We start from the raw sequence: 19092 nt of genomic DNA, 5'->3' as shown, positions 1-19092 counted from the left end.
AGTTTGATTTATGTGTTAAATGATAGGCTTTTTTATTAACTTCTTTGACAGATTAGTAAAGCAAGGTAACTGTACTAATCATGTGCATTCACCAGAGGCACCAACCATCTTCCAAGCTTTATTTTTCTTCATATTCCCTCTATGCACATGTATATGTGCCAGGGGAAAATGAAACCATGGTTTTCATTCCATTTTTTGCATGTCAAACAGAAAAATGGGAACTAATTGCAGGCTCTAAAGAATGGGAAACTGAAGAAATGTCAGACCACACACGCCATGTGATTGGTCTCAGGAATCAATCGAGCCAGTTGTTTGGATTTGTCACTATACTGTGTCATACCTAATTTGCATAGAATTGAGAAAATATCATTTCACATGCCACTTGTTGCTGAAATTGCAGCTCTGTTGCGCGCATATATAGAAAATAACGGATAGGATCTGTTGCTTGCTATTGTAAATGTAGGGTGAACCATTTTCTTTCATTTTTATGTCAATGTATTTAATCAGAACTAAAGCCTATAGTTTAAGTTATAAGCGCAAAAAACTGGGGGTACATTGAACAATGTGTTATAAGATGGTCTTAGCTAGTCATTTGAATTTGTCACTTTACCGCATTATAACTAATTAGCATTAAACTGAGGAAATATGTGTATTAATGTGCTCCATCAGAGCTCCTTAGAAAATGAACAGCTCTCCTGTCACTTTTTTTGATTTGGCAGTGTGAACACAATCTTGAAAAAAAAAAGAAGCTAATTGCCCTGTAATATTCCTGTAGTTTGTAGTTCTGCTTTGGCATCACAATAATTCTAACGCTCACAATAAAACACTATCAAGTTTATACCACACAGCTGTTGAAATCTCAATTCTGATTTGTTAGATAGTGTTTATTAATTTTCTATGAATAAGAGCAGCTCTGACAGTTTCGATTTCAGCAGCTACAAATCACAGATTTATATTAATGCACTTGTTCTATAACACCACTGTTTCTACAGTAACAACTAGCACAGAAACGTTTACTCTACATAAACAGATTTAATGTAAGAGTAAGTAATAAGAAAAACTAGCAAATTTTGTCCATTTTCATTAGATGTAATGGATAAAAAGTGATATAAAACACTTTGTGATGTGCTGTTATAGGAACAAAATCAATTTTGGGGTGATAACAGTAACTCACACCACCATGTCGGTGATTATTTTCCTATAACAGCACGCCCTGGAGTGTTTTGTTCCTGACATATTGCATAGAAATGATAAAATCTAATGCACCTGACTCCCTTGACTGCCTTCTTTATAACGAAGCTCATAACTGATGATCCCCTCTTTGTCGAATGCTGGCTCCCAGGTCAGCTCAATGCTGGTGTCCGACACCTCGCCAATCTGAAACTTGGATGGCTGTCCAGGAACTAAGAGACAACCCAGAGTGACCGCATGACACATAGGCTATACAACAACACAACACAACAGCATGCTCAGTACACTCATGCTTCATAAAAATATAGCTTCTATAACAAGCTATCATAAAAAAACAACAACAAACAAACAAGAAACCAAGAACACAACAGACCTCCTTGTAGCACTTTGACGTGAATGGAATCTGAAAATGGTCCGTCTCCTACTGAGGTAAAAGCCAGCACACGGATAGTGTAGGTCTCGGAGGTTACTAGGTTCTGAATTGTCGTGATCGTGCTGTCTTGCACATTGTGGATCTGCCACATGCTCATTGGCTGAGACGGGTCCATGGTGTAGTAAACGCGATAGCCCTTGATTTGGCCATTGGGCTCCTCTGGCTCTTCCCAGCGCACCATCATGGTGCTGTGGGAGATGATCCTGGCCTGGATGTTCCGGGGAGGACTGGCAGGAGCCTGCTCCCCCGTTCTGGCTTCCACTGGTTCGCTGGCTGGACCCTGGCCGATGGTGTTCACGGCCGAGACCCGGATCTCATACTCAGTGTTGGGTGAAAGGCCGCCAATACTATAGCGAGTGGTAGTGATGGAGTCCATGGTCTCGAACTTGCTGTCTGGGATTTTGGCACGGTACTGAATGATGTAATAGGAAACAGGCTCGGGGTTGCCACTGTCCCACGTGATAGTGATGCTGGTGGCTGTAGTTTCAGTAACGACTGGTGTACCTGGAGGCTTGGGCAGGGCTACAGGAAGGTAAATAGAAAAATTTTAATTTACCAACAAGGATCTTATGCAAATCTTCATTATGCAAATGGGATTTAATCTAAAGAACTCGTGGTAAAAAGAGCACAGAGTACAATTGACATGAGGCGCCAAAGTTACACAAAGTTTGAATGGGGGCTGACAGCATAGGTTTTACCTATTGCGAAAGAAATATATTGAAATATTTTCCTGATTTTAAGTATTTCAATGCTTGAAAAGGTTCAACAATCCAAGTGACAAGCATGTCTCCTCTTACATTTAACAATGACTTGGGACACAGCCTCGATGATGCCTAGACTGCTCATGGCCACGCAGGTGTAGTTGGCAGACTCATGCACGCTGTTCAGTTCCAGAACGTTCCGTCCAACTGGCATGTCATCCTCCGGTGTCAGGTCCTCCGAGTTAAGCATCCACTTGACATAAGGCATGGGTGAGCCCACTGCCACGCAGGTGATGTTGATGCTGCCGCCTGGCATGATCTCATGATTGGTGGGCAGGATGGAGAAACGAGGGGGCACGCGCCGGACTGCAAATGCCCAGAGAAGGAAGAAAAACAAGAAAAAAAGAGAGAAAGAGAGGTGACAAGACAGGGCGATGAAAATGAGTCCTTCTTTAGAACACAGATGTTGTCTAAAGAGAGGACGATAAATCATAAAAAGTGAGAACAAACTCTAAAATTGTGTAACTCAAAATAAGGATAACGTAACTAAACTAACAGAACTGCTTCACCAACAATATATATTGACATTAAAGCAACAAATTCATGGCAACAAGGTTCCAGTGACTAATATATGACCCATCACAACACATTTAATTACACAAAAATCTATTATGAGTTTCTCATCTTTCAACCTGAACCTCTGTGTGTAAACTGCATGCAAAGCAATATAATATGAGTAGGAAAATAAAGTAGAGTGCTGAAAGAGTGCTTTCAGTGCTCTACATCATGTACAGCTGAGCATGAAGTGGCTCATGGGAGCTTCTCCTACTCGATAGAAACTTTCAGTATATTAGGAACATCACGTAAACTGATCTAATTTCAGCTTACACTTGAAAAAAACATGTCTGTGAATTCATGTATATGCAAACTAGTCCATTAACTAGGGAGTAAAGATGAGAAACCTTAATCAGATTTTTGTGATCAAGGGTAGATCAACTGGACAAAGCCTCTTGGAGATTTGACACGGTTCCATTGATAGATGCAGCTATCATTTTCACAGACATCATGCAGAAAAAGGTAAGAGAGAAAAAACTCAACAGTAAAGTGGAAAAAAACAAACCAAATAGAGATTTGAGATTAAAATGCATAGAGGAATGTAACTCAAAGGTCGCTAGCATGCCCAGACAAAGACGACTGAGGAGGAGGAAGAGGAGAAGAAGAAAGGAAAGGCGGAAGGGATAGAGAACTCGCACAGAGAACGAAGAAGAGGAAGAAGAGGAAGGAGAACGAGGAGAGAGGGGGAGGGAAACCCACTTCAATGCTGACAAAGTTTCGTTTTTGTCACTGGCCAGTCGGACTGAATGTAACAGGAGCTTTGCCACATTGCAGTCAAGGCCAGAAGCCGAAACGCAAAGCAATTTTTTTTGGAGAAATTTTTTTGTCAAAAAAAAAAAATACGACATCGGAAAAGTAGCTGATTGTAACTCAACTAACCATGGATATAAAAACAAAGGGTTACTTACAAAACTCAAGCAACGAAAAATAGACAGGAAATAAACTAGTCTACAGTGGGAACATTTAAGAACTTGTACAACAAGGGCTGTGAAAGCCACACATGAAACTCAGGATGAGTGAGGATGGCATGGAAAGCAAACAGACAAGAGGGGGCGGGGCTTTTATGAAGAAATTTGGGTTGGCCAGACTGTGGACAATGGTCGTTTCATAACCTGTCCAACTCTTCAGTTCTTGGTAACCTTGAATTGTGTCTTTTGGATGAATGTGGGCTATTCATTGAAATATTTGTGCAAAAATTCATCCTTGGGGATGTTTCCTGAAGGACAAGGATGGATATGGATAATCCGATACTTACACTGTACAAAAGAGAGGATCAGGGTGAACATACAATATACAATATGTGCTTAAACATTACGAAAGTTGCGCTAAATGTGGAGTTTGAGACTTCTGGACTTGGGAAAGGGTCTGGAAGGAGCTGCGGCATACGTATTCCAATGAGAGGGTGAGAGTAATAGAGAGAGAGAGAGAGAGAGAGAGAGAGAGAGAGAGGGAGAGGGAGAGAGTGAAAGAGGAGCATGGAAGTTGAAGTGCTAGGGCTGATTAAAAAAATAAAGAAATTAAAAGACAAAGACACGAAAAGGACAGCGACAACAGGTGGAGACAGACTCGGGCAGCAGAATAACAGACATTAAGGGATGGACAGACTGTGATGAACCTTTTCTACATTTACTTGGGGCTTGAAACAAGACATGGGCAGATAAGAAGGAAGCAAGAGGAAAGAGGACACTGAGGAGACCTGGTCCAACTCGAGCAGAAATTACAGCTCTCAGTGGTTTTGACTTTTCCCACAGAGGGGCTTGAAATACAAGATTCAACTCCCACCAGCATTTTAAAAGCGTCTAAATCCTTCAGATCACAATCATGTTTATAATTACTTCTTAGAATAAAATGACCTTTTAAGGTCTTTGTTGGGACCTTCTAAAGCAGGATCATCAATTCCAGTACTGTGGGGTAATTAGGTGATTTGCTTTCTCAAAGACACAACTTAATTATCAGGCATTCATGAAAATGACTAAACTGTCTTGAACTCTGGCTCTCCAAGACCAGAATTGATGATTTCTCTTCTATGATCTGTAATAACTGATATTAAGATAGAAAACTAATCAACATTTTACAAGTTATTATTATATATTTAAGTGTATTGGCTTACAAATGTACTTTCCAAAGAAGCATAACATTATACAATAATACTTTCCTTTGAATGTTCAAGTAAAAACAAATCACGCATACCCAACAATTTTTGAAAAAAGGTGAAAGGGCAGCCCGTATGTCACAAGGTCATGCATGGGTGTGACTGCATGAGAAATGAATATTATGGAACCAAACCGTCCACCAGGTCTTCAAACTGGCCAGGCCAATCAAAGCATGCAACCCAAATAAAAAAATCTATATAGCAAGTGCAACTTTAGCAACATTTTTAAATGGAACACGGACACACACATATAAATACATACAATCAAAATGGTGCTGGAATGAAAAAATAAAATAATACCACCAAGGCGCACACAGATATTACAGTGCAGGTGTGTTCTTCAAGGCACTGACCACTGATCACAGACGGAGCAATCTGACATATGGACCTTTAAAGGGGAGCGTAACAATTCTTACCAGATTTACAGCACTGATTCATATTCTACAGACCTGCCAACCCCAAAGAGGACTAATTCTTAGAATATTTTCAATATATTCCTTTTACCAATCGCTTGCTAATGTCATGTACAGAAATTGTGAAATGGTTCCACACATCATTTTTCACTGTTGATCTACTGCTCAAATGGCATTTTTACTCACTGTCTAATCTGTTCATCATTCCCATTATAATTATATGTAACGTGTTCGATTTGACACTTTGCTGTAGGCCTACTAAAGTTTTTTCGGGTGAAATATTCAGTACTTCTTCCTGTTTCTGCCAAAAATATTCCTATGCTTCCTTAATAAATATACTTAGCTAGTATAAGGAGGGGGGCAACGGGGGTGGGTGAGGGGTTATTTCAGAACACCTACACAACTGTCGGTCATTCCAGATTTATATGTCCATTGGCTCATTTGCCATTTAAATTGGGGGAAAAATATGCTCTTTTGTACTGTTAAAATGATCCTACACAAAATGCATGAAGGTTGGCAGGTCTGGAACCATAGGTTTAGATGTCCAGTGAGAGGTTTTATTTGGCTGTACCTTTATAACTCTAGCTGGGTTTGCAGAGAGCCAGCCAGTGGACCAGGAGCTTTGGAAGGTGAGTGAACAAGGGCTGCAACCTTTCACACTTTTATACTAATCACTGCCAGAATAATAGCCATTAATGTTATATACAGATGGAATACACTAATTTGGTAACAGTGGTAAACAGAATTATAAGCATTAAATCAATGTTCTGCTTACAAAATATCACTGCTTAATAGCCATGTTAGTACTTTTGCTAAAATGTTGCTTCAAAGTTTCCTTCAAAAGTGCTTTAGCCTTCTTTACCACGCCAAGATTAAAATTTTGAATTTTGTTTTTTTTTACAAACCCCTCTGTGAAAATCTCTTTGACTTCAAAGTTAAGACAACAATGTCTCAAAACAGTTTATCCATCTGGCACTGAAAAAAGCCCAACTCTAAATGAGTCTCGACTCATCCAGTACACGTCAACATTTGAATCCTAGCCTATCGATCCATCAGGCTTGTCCGGCTTTGAAGAAGTGCTGCATGAAATAGAGTGCGGTTTTCAGGCTTTATCTGAGCCTCAACACACAATAACATTCTGAGCATTCTGCTGTCATATACAGGATGAGTTAGGGAGATTGAATCAAACTTAATTGACAAAGTCGTCTTTCACAAAAACCAGGAGTTCAGGAGGCTGGACCAAACCGATTTGGAGCAAAAAAAGTCAAATCTTCATTTCAAGCCCCAATGTGGCGAGAAAGACAAATCAAGGGATTTAATAGTAGACAGGGTGAAAGGCAAGGTAAAAAGAGAGAAAACACCACTTCTGGTACTTTTTAAACATTGCTTTTGGACAGGATGTGAAGAAAGGAGTTGCACCAGACCAATGTTTTGCAGGTGAGCACTATCTGCCATTTTGGTGAGACAGTCTGTCCAGCCCCAAAATGAATAAGAGAAAAGCTAACAAAACAAAACTCGCAGCCCATAGTGCCACCTTGAATCTGAGATTACACCTTGCTTCGGTGTTGACACCTGGAAGGTTCCGTTCCACCTGGGCAGAGGGGGTTTGGTAGGCATTTCCATCCACAGGAGGTTGCTCACATTAACTGAAATGCTAGACAGTCTCAGTGGAGGTTTAGAGGATTCAGCACCAGTAATGGAAGTTATTACTGGTACAAAGCTGCCGAACATCTGTGGCCGGTTTTATCTGATTATGGCAAACATGAAGCTGATAGAGTCTGCGACTGCATTACTTGTGAGGTTTTAGCCACGCATTTTAGCCCACCAGAGAACAAGGTGTAATCTAGCTTTCTTTTCCATTTTCCACACCAAAAAGCTGAGCAAGACATGCAAGCACATGCAAGGCAAGGCATGTAGAAAGCTGGAGGGGGAGTGAGCATGCATACACATACACATGCAATTTAGCAAACAAACAAACAAATAAACAACAACAAAAAAGATATTATAACACAGCACTGTTTAGCATAGCACAGTCTTCCAGCATCACTGAATAGGTGTGTATGTCTCTTTATGTAATTCCCCAGAAAGATTCAAACCCTTAAATCATATATTGTTCTTTCATTACTCTGAGCAGAACTGACAAATTACTTCAAAGCTATATTGGCAGCAAAGGAGAGATTAGTGGACGTATTCCAACTGTATTCCAGAACTGTCATTTCTGTTCATTTTCCACATTCATTACTCCAGGGAGTTAAGCTCTGCTAAATCAAAGTTCAAAAGGACATTGCTATACATATTGCATTAATTAATTTCCCTGCTAGAGGTAAACTTAACGTTTTTTTTTTGTGATAGAAAAGATTAAAGGAGCTGCAGAAATTCAGGGTTTTTGGCCACCCTATTTTATTACTGTGACAGTCTTGCTAATTTAAAGCTCTGGCGTCATACAGGTTCAGCCTCATGTGTCCTAGCAAAGATCAGTTGTGATGGGTACAACCAGACTTGACGAATAAAGTCCTGCCAGGCCCTGCGATGCCAATAAATGCCAGGCCCTGGGAGTGGCAGTGCTACGTTTTCATTATTTATACCTCTAACTCCTGCTCGGGGCCTGCGTGATGACTACTCTTTCCCCCTTAACGCCGGCATGTCTTCCTCTGTAAATGAATTATTGAAAAGGCCATTTTGTTTCAGCACAGACATTATGAGATGGTTTAGCACCAGAGTTTAGTATGGGGGCATTTTGGCATGATTTTACTTGAAAAATCCATTATATAATACTTCTTGCAGGACAACATGGGAAGGTTTGAGGTGTCTGGTTTCCTTTCTACCGATTTCTTCTCCTCACGTTGCTCTGCTAGACAGATAATGAATTTACAAGTGCTGGTGCAAGAAAAAATAAAATAAAATCTCGGAGCTAAATTTGCTAGATTCTGTAACTGGAGATGTAATACAGAATTGGACATGCTTGAGGAGGCAGCCTGATGAGCTGCAGCCCAGCACATGTGGGCCATTACGTTCGGTGTGTAAATCTCAAAAAACTGATGGGTCAATGTGAATTGGGCACTCAATTTAACCAATGCAGACGCCAGTGGACCGAGATGGAATTGGGCCCCAATTAAATTTGGCTGCTTCTCCACAGTATTCGACCAGGATTAGAATGTAGAGACTCAAATCAAAAAAAGAAAACAAACAAAAAAAACAAGCCACTAGATTTATGTTTGGGCCTAATTTAGGTGGCTTAATGAGGCAAATCGCTTTCTGAAAAGCAATTCAGACATGTGCCGTTGCTGAGGGGATCAAATGAATCATAAATCCTGGTTTGATTGAGCCGGCTGAATGGAAAAGGACAAGTGGCAGTCAGTCAACAAAGCGGTCCCTGCTCGCTCACTGCCAGTTAGAAATGCCAAGCTTTTGCTCTCTCTGAGGGATGGTCAGGAATTTGGAGATCATTATATTTGCTGCTGATCCCTGTGAAATATCCACGAGTTCAAAATTCCACAAAAAGTATTAACGCCCAATCAACTTTTATTTGCCACAATAGCTTTGTAGTGAGATGGCAGGAACACTGGCTGTAAACCTACTACATTGTCTTTTTTGCAGTACGTCTATGTTGGAACTACAAAAAGCTGCGTGTTATGACAGACATGTGTGCACAAAAATACATACCACATTTAACACAGAGGAAATTCCAACATAAATGGAGTTAAAAAATCATACAAAACAAAGGCACACACACACACACACTACTATAACATGTAATTAACTCCATAAGAGGCCACACGTGACTTAATTAGGGTAATATGTTTTAAAAAAAAAAGGAAGTAAAGAGAAGTTCACAAGTTCAAAGAAACACACAAAAGCAAGAAAACAAACAGAGCGCCCACAAATATGTCCATTTTGGGCATGCAACGAGCATAGCTACATTCTTCCATCATGCATGTATATTCCATATGCTTTTTCCCCATGATATCAAATGCAATAAAGCTTTTTCTTGAGCAGAAGCAATACCAAAAGATGCAAACACGAAAAAGGCCCCACAATGCAAACTCAAATGTAAGGGTTTTTTTTTTGTAAAAAAAAAAAAAAAAAAAAAAAGAGCCCGACCTTTGCGGGTTTCTATCATTTCTAATTTTTAAAAATTTTTTTGCAAACAAATCAAAATTTCCTTCACCTATTGAACTATTTAGCAGGTTTGAATATTTAGTTAATGCTCATTCAAACTGCTAATGAGCCTTGTAATAAATAAATATAGTTAAAAAAATGTCAAACATCGTTTTTCGCCTTTAATGTGGGTAAAAAAAGTAAAAAAGAAAAAACACACCAACCTTCTCGAAGCTCTGAGGGATGTAAAGGGGTTGATGCAGAACACAATGACATGAGGAGAAGAGAAAAATAGGGGAAACACAGAGAGAGTAAAAAAGGCCACCTCAAGGCTTTAAGCTGCTGCATATCTCTGCTTTTGCTTTTTTTCCCTTTTCGAAGTCTACATCTTATAGCAGTGACACCCATTTTGTCACAATCTTGCCTGGTGCTTTTTGACCCAGAAGGACGCCGTTCACCCCAGTGCTCGCTACAAAGCACTTGGGAATAATTTAAACACGTTATCACAATAAAGAAAATCACAACGTTTTCTTTAGCCACCTAAAAAGCTCCCATGGTGGCCCATTTGTTTAAATTAGAGAAACAGAACGGAGAGAAAAGAAACGAAAACGAAACCAATGAAACAACAAAAAAACAAAACAAACAAAAAAAAAACAATAAATAAAACTGCTGTACAAAAAGCATGACTTTTATTAAATTTAGCAGCTACAATGAGAGTGAATTTAAATACACTTCTATCAGCAGGTTTTATTGAAAAAATATCAGTTTTGAAATGTAATTCATCAAATTGAGTGGTTTAGCAGTGCAGTTTTGGAGTAGCTTTGCATTGTAGCTGTTAAGTTCAAGTGCAGAACACTCTAGAAACCAAAACACATTTGATTACAGTCGAGATTAGAATCAAGCTTTGAAAATGAACGGAAGGAGACATGTGATACATTTTTTTAGTGCGGTAGGTGTATCAGTGAAAATGAACACACTTAATTTAAAAGCAGAATAAGAACTATTACAACAAAACAACACCTCAGACTTATTGGTACTATATAAAAGAAACCTGAATTATTGACCAGAGACAGGTTATTGAATATTCAGTCAAGGAATGTTATGTAGAAAATATTATAAGCATCTTCTCTTTTTGTTACTGACATATAAATAAAAGTAATGGTTATTATAGCCAGTGGTTCTCATCGCCAAGCCTGCTAACATCTTGCAAATGTGAACGTGTTTCTTGCTCTAACACACCTGATTCAGTAAATAAAGAGATAATTACATAATCAGTTGAATGAGATGTATTAAAATATAGAAAACACAAACAATGGAACTGAGAACCTCTTGCTTATAACAATTACATCATATTTCTTCATAGCATACTGTTTTTCTTTTCCCTTCCTGGAAAGGTTTTGACTATTTATTTGTATACACTATTTATAGTGTGGTCTGCAACGTATATGAGCTGAAAACTCATCCATAAGCACATTCATCCTGAAGCCTTTTTTTTTTTTAACATTGGTTTACCTTTTTATTTTGATTGCCTTGCCAGCCAATCAAAATTAGACTTACCATCATCCACTTGCACCTGAAAAGCTCAATAGAGAAAATACCAGCGGAGGACTTTTTGCCCATCATGTCAAAAATGCTCATATATTCATTATTTTTAATAAAGATGTCAAATAATAATTTAGCATTTCAAGAAAAAGTATCTAATTCTATTACACAAAGCCCAGTTTAATCTTTTCTATTATGGTTTACAGAAATCTATTCTATTATTAATATTTTCTATTATGTTTTGAGTAGTTTAAATCCCACATTAATGCATAGTGACGGACTGGACGGAGAGGATCTCCGAGGCCAGGTTGCTCCCTACCTCGCACATACAAGTTGGCAGGGGAAGAGTAGCGCACGCCTTCCACGTTAGTCGCTACACACTCGTACTTCCCCTGATCAGTCTCCTCTGTGTTCTCGATCTGCAAGGCTCCTGGGAGGAGGGCACCGCCCAAAGAGAATGAGAGAGAGAGAGAGAGAGAGAGAGAGAGAGAGAGAGAGAGAGACACAGAGAGAGAGATTATAAGAAAAAAAGAAACAATTTCACAAACCTCCTTCATGTGATGTATAGTCCTTACCCTCTCCTGATTAAAGTTTTTGATGTAGTACATTGTGTTTGCACCTTTGACAAAAAGTCAGCATTGGAGAATGTTATGGCTACAAGCTGCAGTGTTCTTTCCTCGTGTCACATGTAAAAATATTATTTGAGTCTGGTTAACGTCTTTTCTCCCAAACATATTTAATTAGTAAGGTGTTTGTGTGTCATATTAACAGGAGAGTTATATGATGGCTCTGCGCTGTAATTTATTTTGCTCGGTTTCTTCAATATTCATGTTCCTGTTCTTGATTCTGAAAAGGTTGTCTGTCATTCGTGCAAGCTAATTAATCAGCCTAGTAAAACCATTCGCCAGATCACTTCTTGGCAGCAGGTGGTGGAATTCAGAAAAAGTAGCGCCTGCTATATTTACAGCATTAAGGTGCATCACACCATGAAGTGCTTTTAAGTTTTCCTCTGGTTGATAAAGCTACTTGTCCTTTGGGTAACTACAAATCAAAAGCTCTAGTTTTGAAACGAAATCTGCAAGTAAAAGCTAACGCTCATAATTTTTTTTTTTTTGCATGTCTAACATCATCGACAGCTGGACACACCTGGAACAGCACTACCTGTTCTATTCAGTATATATGAGCTAACATAATCACAATTATTTAGCGCAGTCTGGATCGCCAGGGATAGAGACAAATGCCATCCTTCTCACCAAGAGAGCCTAACCAATTACACTCCCCTGGACTCTGGACCCGAGGATGACTGTGTCACTGTCAGGCTTTCAACTTGTGTTCTCCCAAAGACAGGGTGACACCTTGAACAGCTGCACCACTTGAGAGGCCCTAAAAATTAACTGGTTGAAATGTACTTCTGTGCTCTACAATTACACTACATCTGGTGCTTGTGTGACAGACTGTGAAGCTGGCTCTGTCAGACACTTCTGGGATCTCACCAGGGACCCAGGCCATCAGAGAACAGATCAAGCAGTGTAAATTGGTGGTAAGCCCACATGTTTTGTAAGCTATAGTTAGATCCTTAGCTGGCTTTTGCATTTTGGTAAAACTACTAAAATGTATTATCTGTTCTAAACCCCAGGAGTACTCATCAGTTAGTGTGTAGGTATGTATGTTGTGGCCTTGTGCAAACAAGCCAGGATTATTGCTGAAAGATCACTAGTTTGGGTCCAATGAGTACAGACACAATGTGTCCACTGGGTCCATGTGTCAAATTGAGCTCGGTCCAAGAAATACAACCTGGGTCAGGCATACAATAACTTTGCATTGCTTATTACACAAGAATAAGGATGTAATGCAGTGACACTATCTGTATCTGTATGTATCTGTTAAGACCTCCAAACGTTTGTATCTATATATGTCTATACACCCTGCAACAGCCTATCATCTACGCTTCTGCGTCCCTTTATAGTCCTGACCAACTCACCGGCTATGGCCCACGCGCTATGAAATTTCGTATCCTACCTTCCTCCTCCCCAGCAACACCATCTAAATCTGCTTATGTACCCTTTGCAGCAGCAGCATGCTTCTCTTCTTTTCTATGTCTGTCCATGTCTATCAGAGCAAGAGTCCGTACTCGCTCAGCAGCAGCAGTAGCAGTAGCAGATCTAGTCTGCCCAGACCAAACCTATTTAAACTCCGTCCCTATCTATGAAAGCTTTCAATTTAACTCCAAGCGCTGTCATGGCTGAACTGATATAATCCTGAAGCAGGCATGGCCCGATTTAAAAAAAACAAACAAACAAAAAAAACAGACATATGTATAAATGGCAGCACTGTCTGTATGGTATGTGAATTCTGGCTCTGATAGTTCCTCAACCTCAGCTTGAGGAACTTGAGTCCATAATTGGTCCATAAAACTAGAGACATGCATAGTTCAACACAGCACAGCCATATACACATTCTTTGTGGTTATAATACGCTGTGAGATAAAAGTTCTTTTGATGGCTAAAGCCCTCAGTATACTTTCAGAGAGAGAACATTTGGGAGGGTTACGCAACACCAAAACTATCATTGTGAGCTCACAAGAATGTATACTCTCTGTGGTTTTATATTGGATGTCGCATATGAGTGATCCAATCACAGGTGCTGTCGCATAGCAGGTTTGTCTGCAGCTGTTTCTGCACAATGCTATGGTTGGTTGTTTTCTCGGTAATGAAGTCAAATTATTCGCTTAAGCCACTCAAATGTCATTTCTCCAATAGCAAAACCTTAAGGGTTCTAGCTTTCTAAAGGGGTTCTACTTGGAACAAACATTTGTTGTAGGGCTTTACGTACAACCTTTGAGCGTTCCCGGAGAGGGACAAATCAACCAAAAGAACCTTTAAGTGTGCAAGATGGAACCAAAGACACATTTCTACAGTAGAATCAAGTGCTTTTATTTCCATATCCTAGATTGGAAAGAGGCCAGGGTCAGAGCACAGGGTCAGCCAGGGTACAAAGCTCTGGGATCGGTTGAGGGTTAAAGGTCTCATTCAAGAACCAAACACTGGCAACTTGACAATACTGGTATCTGAACTTTAAACTTTTTGATTAACTGCCCTGAACCTTTACTTCTTGATACAGGGTATCTGCACCATACCATATTCAAGACATTTCCAAAAAATTTTAAGACCTGAACGTCACTTCAATCATGCTACACGATACATCAGCTATAATGGATTGTGTTCATGCATATACATCCATTTCTGGGTTTAAGTAAACTATAACAGGGTAAAATTCTATAGAGGTATATGGGAGACCAGAGCAAATATCCTTTTTGTATTACCATTTGCTCCAACAGTGAAAGAAAACCAAGAATCCAGTATTTCCTTCCATGACTTTCCAAGAGAGGAAAAAAATATAGAGAGAGATGGATTACGGCAGTCAGAAGAGAAAAAGATGTCAAATTTACCATCACTCCATCAGCAGCTGTATTATAAACCCCTTGGCAGCAGTGTTTTTTTATCATTTAATGCCAGGGTAATGTAACAAGTAGTGTTATAAATGTACAGAAATTTTTGTAAATAAGAAAATATAAAAGAAAAACCTTTGCTATTTTCTAATATTACTGCACTGCTTAAGACCTCCTTTCAGTTGGCAACGGTTTTTGTAAATTCCCTTCTCATTACCAAATAGGTTGAAATGCTGTAAAACTCTGCCCAGAAAAATGACTGAGATTACACTAACGTAAAACCAAAGTGAATCTGGCAAGTGTTGTGTCTACATGCAGGTTAAAAGCGACTGAAACTCACAACACAGACAGAGATGAAGTTGGTGTAAAGTGGCAGTTACTGTGACCCGAGCCGCTCTAAAACACTGATGAGCCGCACACACGCTCTGAGTTCAACACAGTCACACACACACACACACACACACACGCTCTGAGTTCAACACAGTCACACACACACGCTCTGAGTTCAACACAGTCACATACACACACACACTGAGTTCAACACAGTCACACGGCTTTACAATCTCAAACGGCAACAAGTGAAAATAAAATCTAAATCTGTTTTACGGTGTCAGTTCAGTTCATTTTTATGACCTCTAAAATGTGAATTTAAGACTTAATGCTAATTAAGGACTTATTTTTACATTAAGGAATTTAAGACATTTTAAGACTTTTTAAGGACCCGCGGAAACCCTGTGATATGTGTGTCTGATATAAAAGACTATCTTCCACTCAGGACCCATGCATTTTGTGGATGGTTAAGGGTTCTTGTGTCCTAAATGTGAACCTTTTCTGAAAAGGAATCATAGTTTAGGGTGTAAGAGTGTAGTTACAGTCTTGATGAATAACTGTCTCCTCTGGCAGAGATCGACTTGACCATGACATGCAACAAGAACTGGCCAGGAACTTTGTGCTGTAAAATGTTCTGGCATATCTCAGACCAGGAACACCCTGGGACTATCTTCCAATGACTGCCTTAATTAGAATCTGTAGTATTTTGGCTAGACACAGACGTCTGTTCCAGTTACTGGCTCGTCGGAGGGCAGTACATGGTGACACAGACCAAACTGACCAAATTATAAATAGATAGAGAAGGTCAACATTTTTCTGCCATGCAATGTTCTTCCATTAAACCAGGAATGCCAATTCATCCTCCCTACCTTTTATCTTCCACCCAGTTTCATTTCACATCACAACCCTTTACTCAGAATACATGATATTTCTGTATAACCCCTGCCCTTTAATCAAGGACTATTTTAGCTGTAAGCCAGATGGAGAGCTATATTTTGTCACTGGGATCAATCATTTCCGGGATCAATCTCATCTTCTACACCTGGAACCAGTCTGACTCACCACTCGGACAAAAAAATTGGTACCCAAGAAAAGATCCTTTCAGGCCAAACAGAGCTCTGTGCTAAAGCCCATGCTGTGTTCTTAGATGCCTATTTTCAGTCCTTCACACTCAGAAGCACAGGTGTCAATAACAGCTTTATCCAAGTGGTGTTCCTACCACACCTCTAATCACTCAGATCCCATCAGGGAGGACAGGCCAGAATAGCACGCCAACGTGCCGGGAGCAGGTGGGCCTATAGATATGTGTGTGTGTGTGTGTGTGTACGTATAGGGATCTTTTGATGTGCACTGTGGGTGGCCTGGCTGTAGCAGGTGAAACTGGAGTGTGTTCTGAAGTCTCCTCAGGTGATGTTACACAGCCTGTCATGAGCACAGATGAATGCAGAAAACTCAGCCACGCTGCTAACTGCATTTTAATGATATTTAACTGGGCTGGGATAATTAAAACAAGGCATGGCTCTGCTTTTCTCCCTCGCTTTCTTTCTCACTGGCTCTTTTTCACGAGGGCGATAAGTCTTGTGCTGCCCTCTCCATGACCAGCCTCAAAGGGCTTTTAAGAACCGGGCCCACTTTTAATCAGCTAATGACTCTGTGGGAGAGCAGCTATAGATCGCCAGTGAGAAAACCTTCAGCGAAACAAGGGAGGTAAATAAATTAAAAGCTATTTAAATTCCAGCAGCAACCCAAGAGCATAAATATTCTTTATTTATAAAAAGTCTTTTTTTGTTCATTGTATGAACTGGGTTATTTTAGGTGATAGCCTTTATTAGATGGGATCAGCTCATTCGGCCATCCCTGCTGACTTCGTTATGCATTTGCCTGTGGTTTTTCTTCAGAAAACCTACACAGAGGGGGAAAAAAAAAACTACACAGAGAATTCTTGAGTCAAGAAGGCCACGATAATGCTATTTTATTCTTTTTCAAACTGCTTTTGCCTTGTGTGATGGTTTATCATTATAGCATGATGCTGCTAGGGACGCGTGCACACGCACACAGCAAAGCTCATTAAGGTATCCTTGTGGCACACGTTTAGCTTATATCTTATCTTTCCTTTTTCTTTGCTTCATTTTTCACCACCTTTTTGTTGAAACCCTTTGTTGTTGGACACAATGAGTATGATTTGCATTCACACAGTGTGCATGTTTTTTCTTGATATGGGACGTTAAGCTTCTTTCCCTCCTTCAACCAAAACATCTAATTTTCTCTTTTCAGCCATGCAGTCCCCGGCCAAGTGAAAACTGGTGTCATTAAACGGTGCCGAGCCGGGGCATTTTCGACATGCTGCTATCCAAAACAAAATGCCTTTGATGTCGCATCTTTCAAAAGAGCTGTTCTTAATTACTATTTGTTATGTATGATCGTGACCATTTTTGAATTCCCAAAATTCCTGCTGCCTGTGGCTTGTTCCAAGACTGTGGGGTAGCTGGCACAGCATGTTGTTTTCACTGAGAGGAAAAAAATAACGCAAATAAATATATACAAGATGAGGAAATTATCTCTTGGTAGCTAGTGGAGCAATGGCTTAAAGGATGCAATGTGATCAAAGGCGTGTGGCATTTCTTTATGATACACGTTCGTTCAGCAGAGTGCCCAGGCTGTGCGTGCGGAACACAGAAAGGAAACGGTTCAAACAAGCCGGCCAGCATGAACCGTCCAGCTGAGACCTATTATGACAAACAGAACAATAACGATGATAATAAGGAATTTGAGCGACGAACATGGCGTCCATGAAGAAATGCTGCCACAGTGGAGACACACACTCTGGTCCTCACAACAATGACGACGTATCGACGCAGCCATGAAATGAAAACAGCTTCTTGTTTATTAACCCCTGTGTTCTGTTTGGGTTACAAATATGCTTAAACAAAAAAATAAAAATTCCCAAAGAAGTGTCTGACATTTGCCTTGTTTGTACTGGCGCTAGGAGGATTACAGTGACAAAAAGTAAGGGAAGATAAAGTACTGCATGCCTAAATGTCTCGCCTCAAACCATATTGAGTTGTTTTTACATGGTTTCACACTGTATGATACTTTACAGAGCTAGTTTGGTACCTGGTATCACTTTAGTGATCATTTACTCATTTTCAGTAACCACTTTATTATGGTTAGGGTTGTGGTACTGTAGATCTGGAGCCTATCCCGGGAATATGATGTGAAATGGAAAATGGGAAAACACCTTGTATGGGACTCCAGTCCATCACAGAGGGCCATGCATACACACATTCACACTTTAGAACAATTTTGCATAGCCAATACACTTAATGGCATGTTTTTAGGAAGTGGGAGAAAACTGGAGAACCCGGAGGAAACCCACACAGACACAGGGAGACAGTAACCCGAGCTCAGGATTGAATTGGGAAAGCTGGAGCTGTGATTTGGCAACAATGTTTGAACACTGTGCTGCCTGGCTAGGCAATAATAGGATTTGTATATGTTTTATATGTTGTAAAACAGACTTATTCTTTTATTTCATGAAACCATTTATGTACACACTGTATTGCTGAGTTAAACAATGCCCCTCAGAAGAGATTCTGCAGTCAATGTGCATATCCATTGTTTTGATAATAACCAAAATGTAGTTGTGGTACTTTAAAATAATGCTGTATAGGGTATTGCTGTAAAATCTAGAGCGGTGGTCTGAGTCATATGGGGTTATCTGCAGACTGGATCAACCATTAAAATTACCATTTGTTTTTTTTGACTGCTGGTGAACATTTAGCTTGAAGTTAGTATCTGGAGAAGTGGAGGTGTGTGTGTGTGTGTGGCAGTAGCGGGAAAGGATGGCATACTTGATTCATTCCAATTACAGCTCAGAGCCAGAAGTAGCCAACCTATATTGCTCATATGCCTACAAGCATCTTTGAACACACACACACACACACACACACACACACACACACACACACACACACATACACACACACATACACACACACACACACGCACACCCTGCACCTCTAGTCCTATTTGTGTTATTCAATTAGGGGGTGTTGGCAGAATGTGATTGATTTGTTTTGCAGGATCGACTGCATGGATGTTTTTTTTCTTCTTTACTTGCATAGGCGGAACTGATTAGGTGGAGAGAAAGATGGCCTGGAGAACTGCTC

At 40.0% G+C, this 19092-nt stretch overlaps 1 protein-coding gene across 3 annotated transcripts in view; it reads right to left on the bottom strand.

Moving 5' to 3' along the window:
• ptprsa (protein tyrosine phosphatase receptor type Sa) overlaps window positions 1-19092 on the bottom strand; it is a 269659-nt gene that overhangs the window by 76156 nt on the left and 174411 nt on the right. For all 3 annotated transcript variants that reach the window (XM_053634470.1, XM_053634471.1, XM_053634472.1), the window contains 4 exons: window positions 11465-11575; window positions 2422-2691; window positions 1565-2146; window positions 1267-1403 (listed from right to left, as the gene is read on the bottom strand). In XM_053634470.1, the coding sequence (XP_053490445.1) occupies window positions 1267-1403; window positions 1565-2146; window positions 2422-2691; window positions 11465-11575 (1100 nt within the window). The remainder of the gene's footprint in view (window positions 1-1266; window positions 1404-1564; window positions 2147-2421; window positions 2692-11464; window positions 11576-19092) is intronic.

Source organism: Ictalurus furcatus, chromosome 10, assembly GCF_023375685.1.
Source record: "Ictalurus furcatus strain D&B chromosome 10, Billie_1.0, whole genome shotgun sequence".
Classification (NCBI taxonomy): domain Eukaryota; kingdom Metazoa; phylum Chordata; class Actinopteri; order Siluriformes; family Ictaluridae; genus Ictalurus; species Ictalurus furcatus.
Note: the sequence above shows the minus strand (reverse complement) of the source record. Positions and strands in the feature narration are given on the sequence as shown.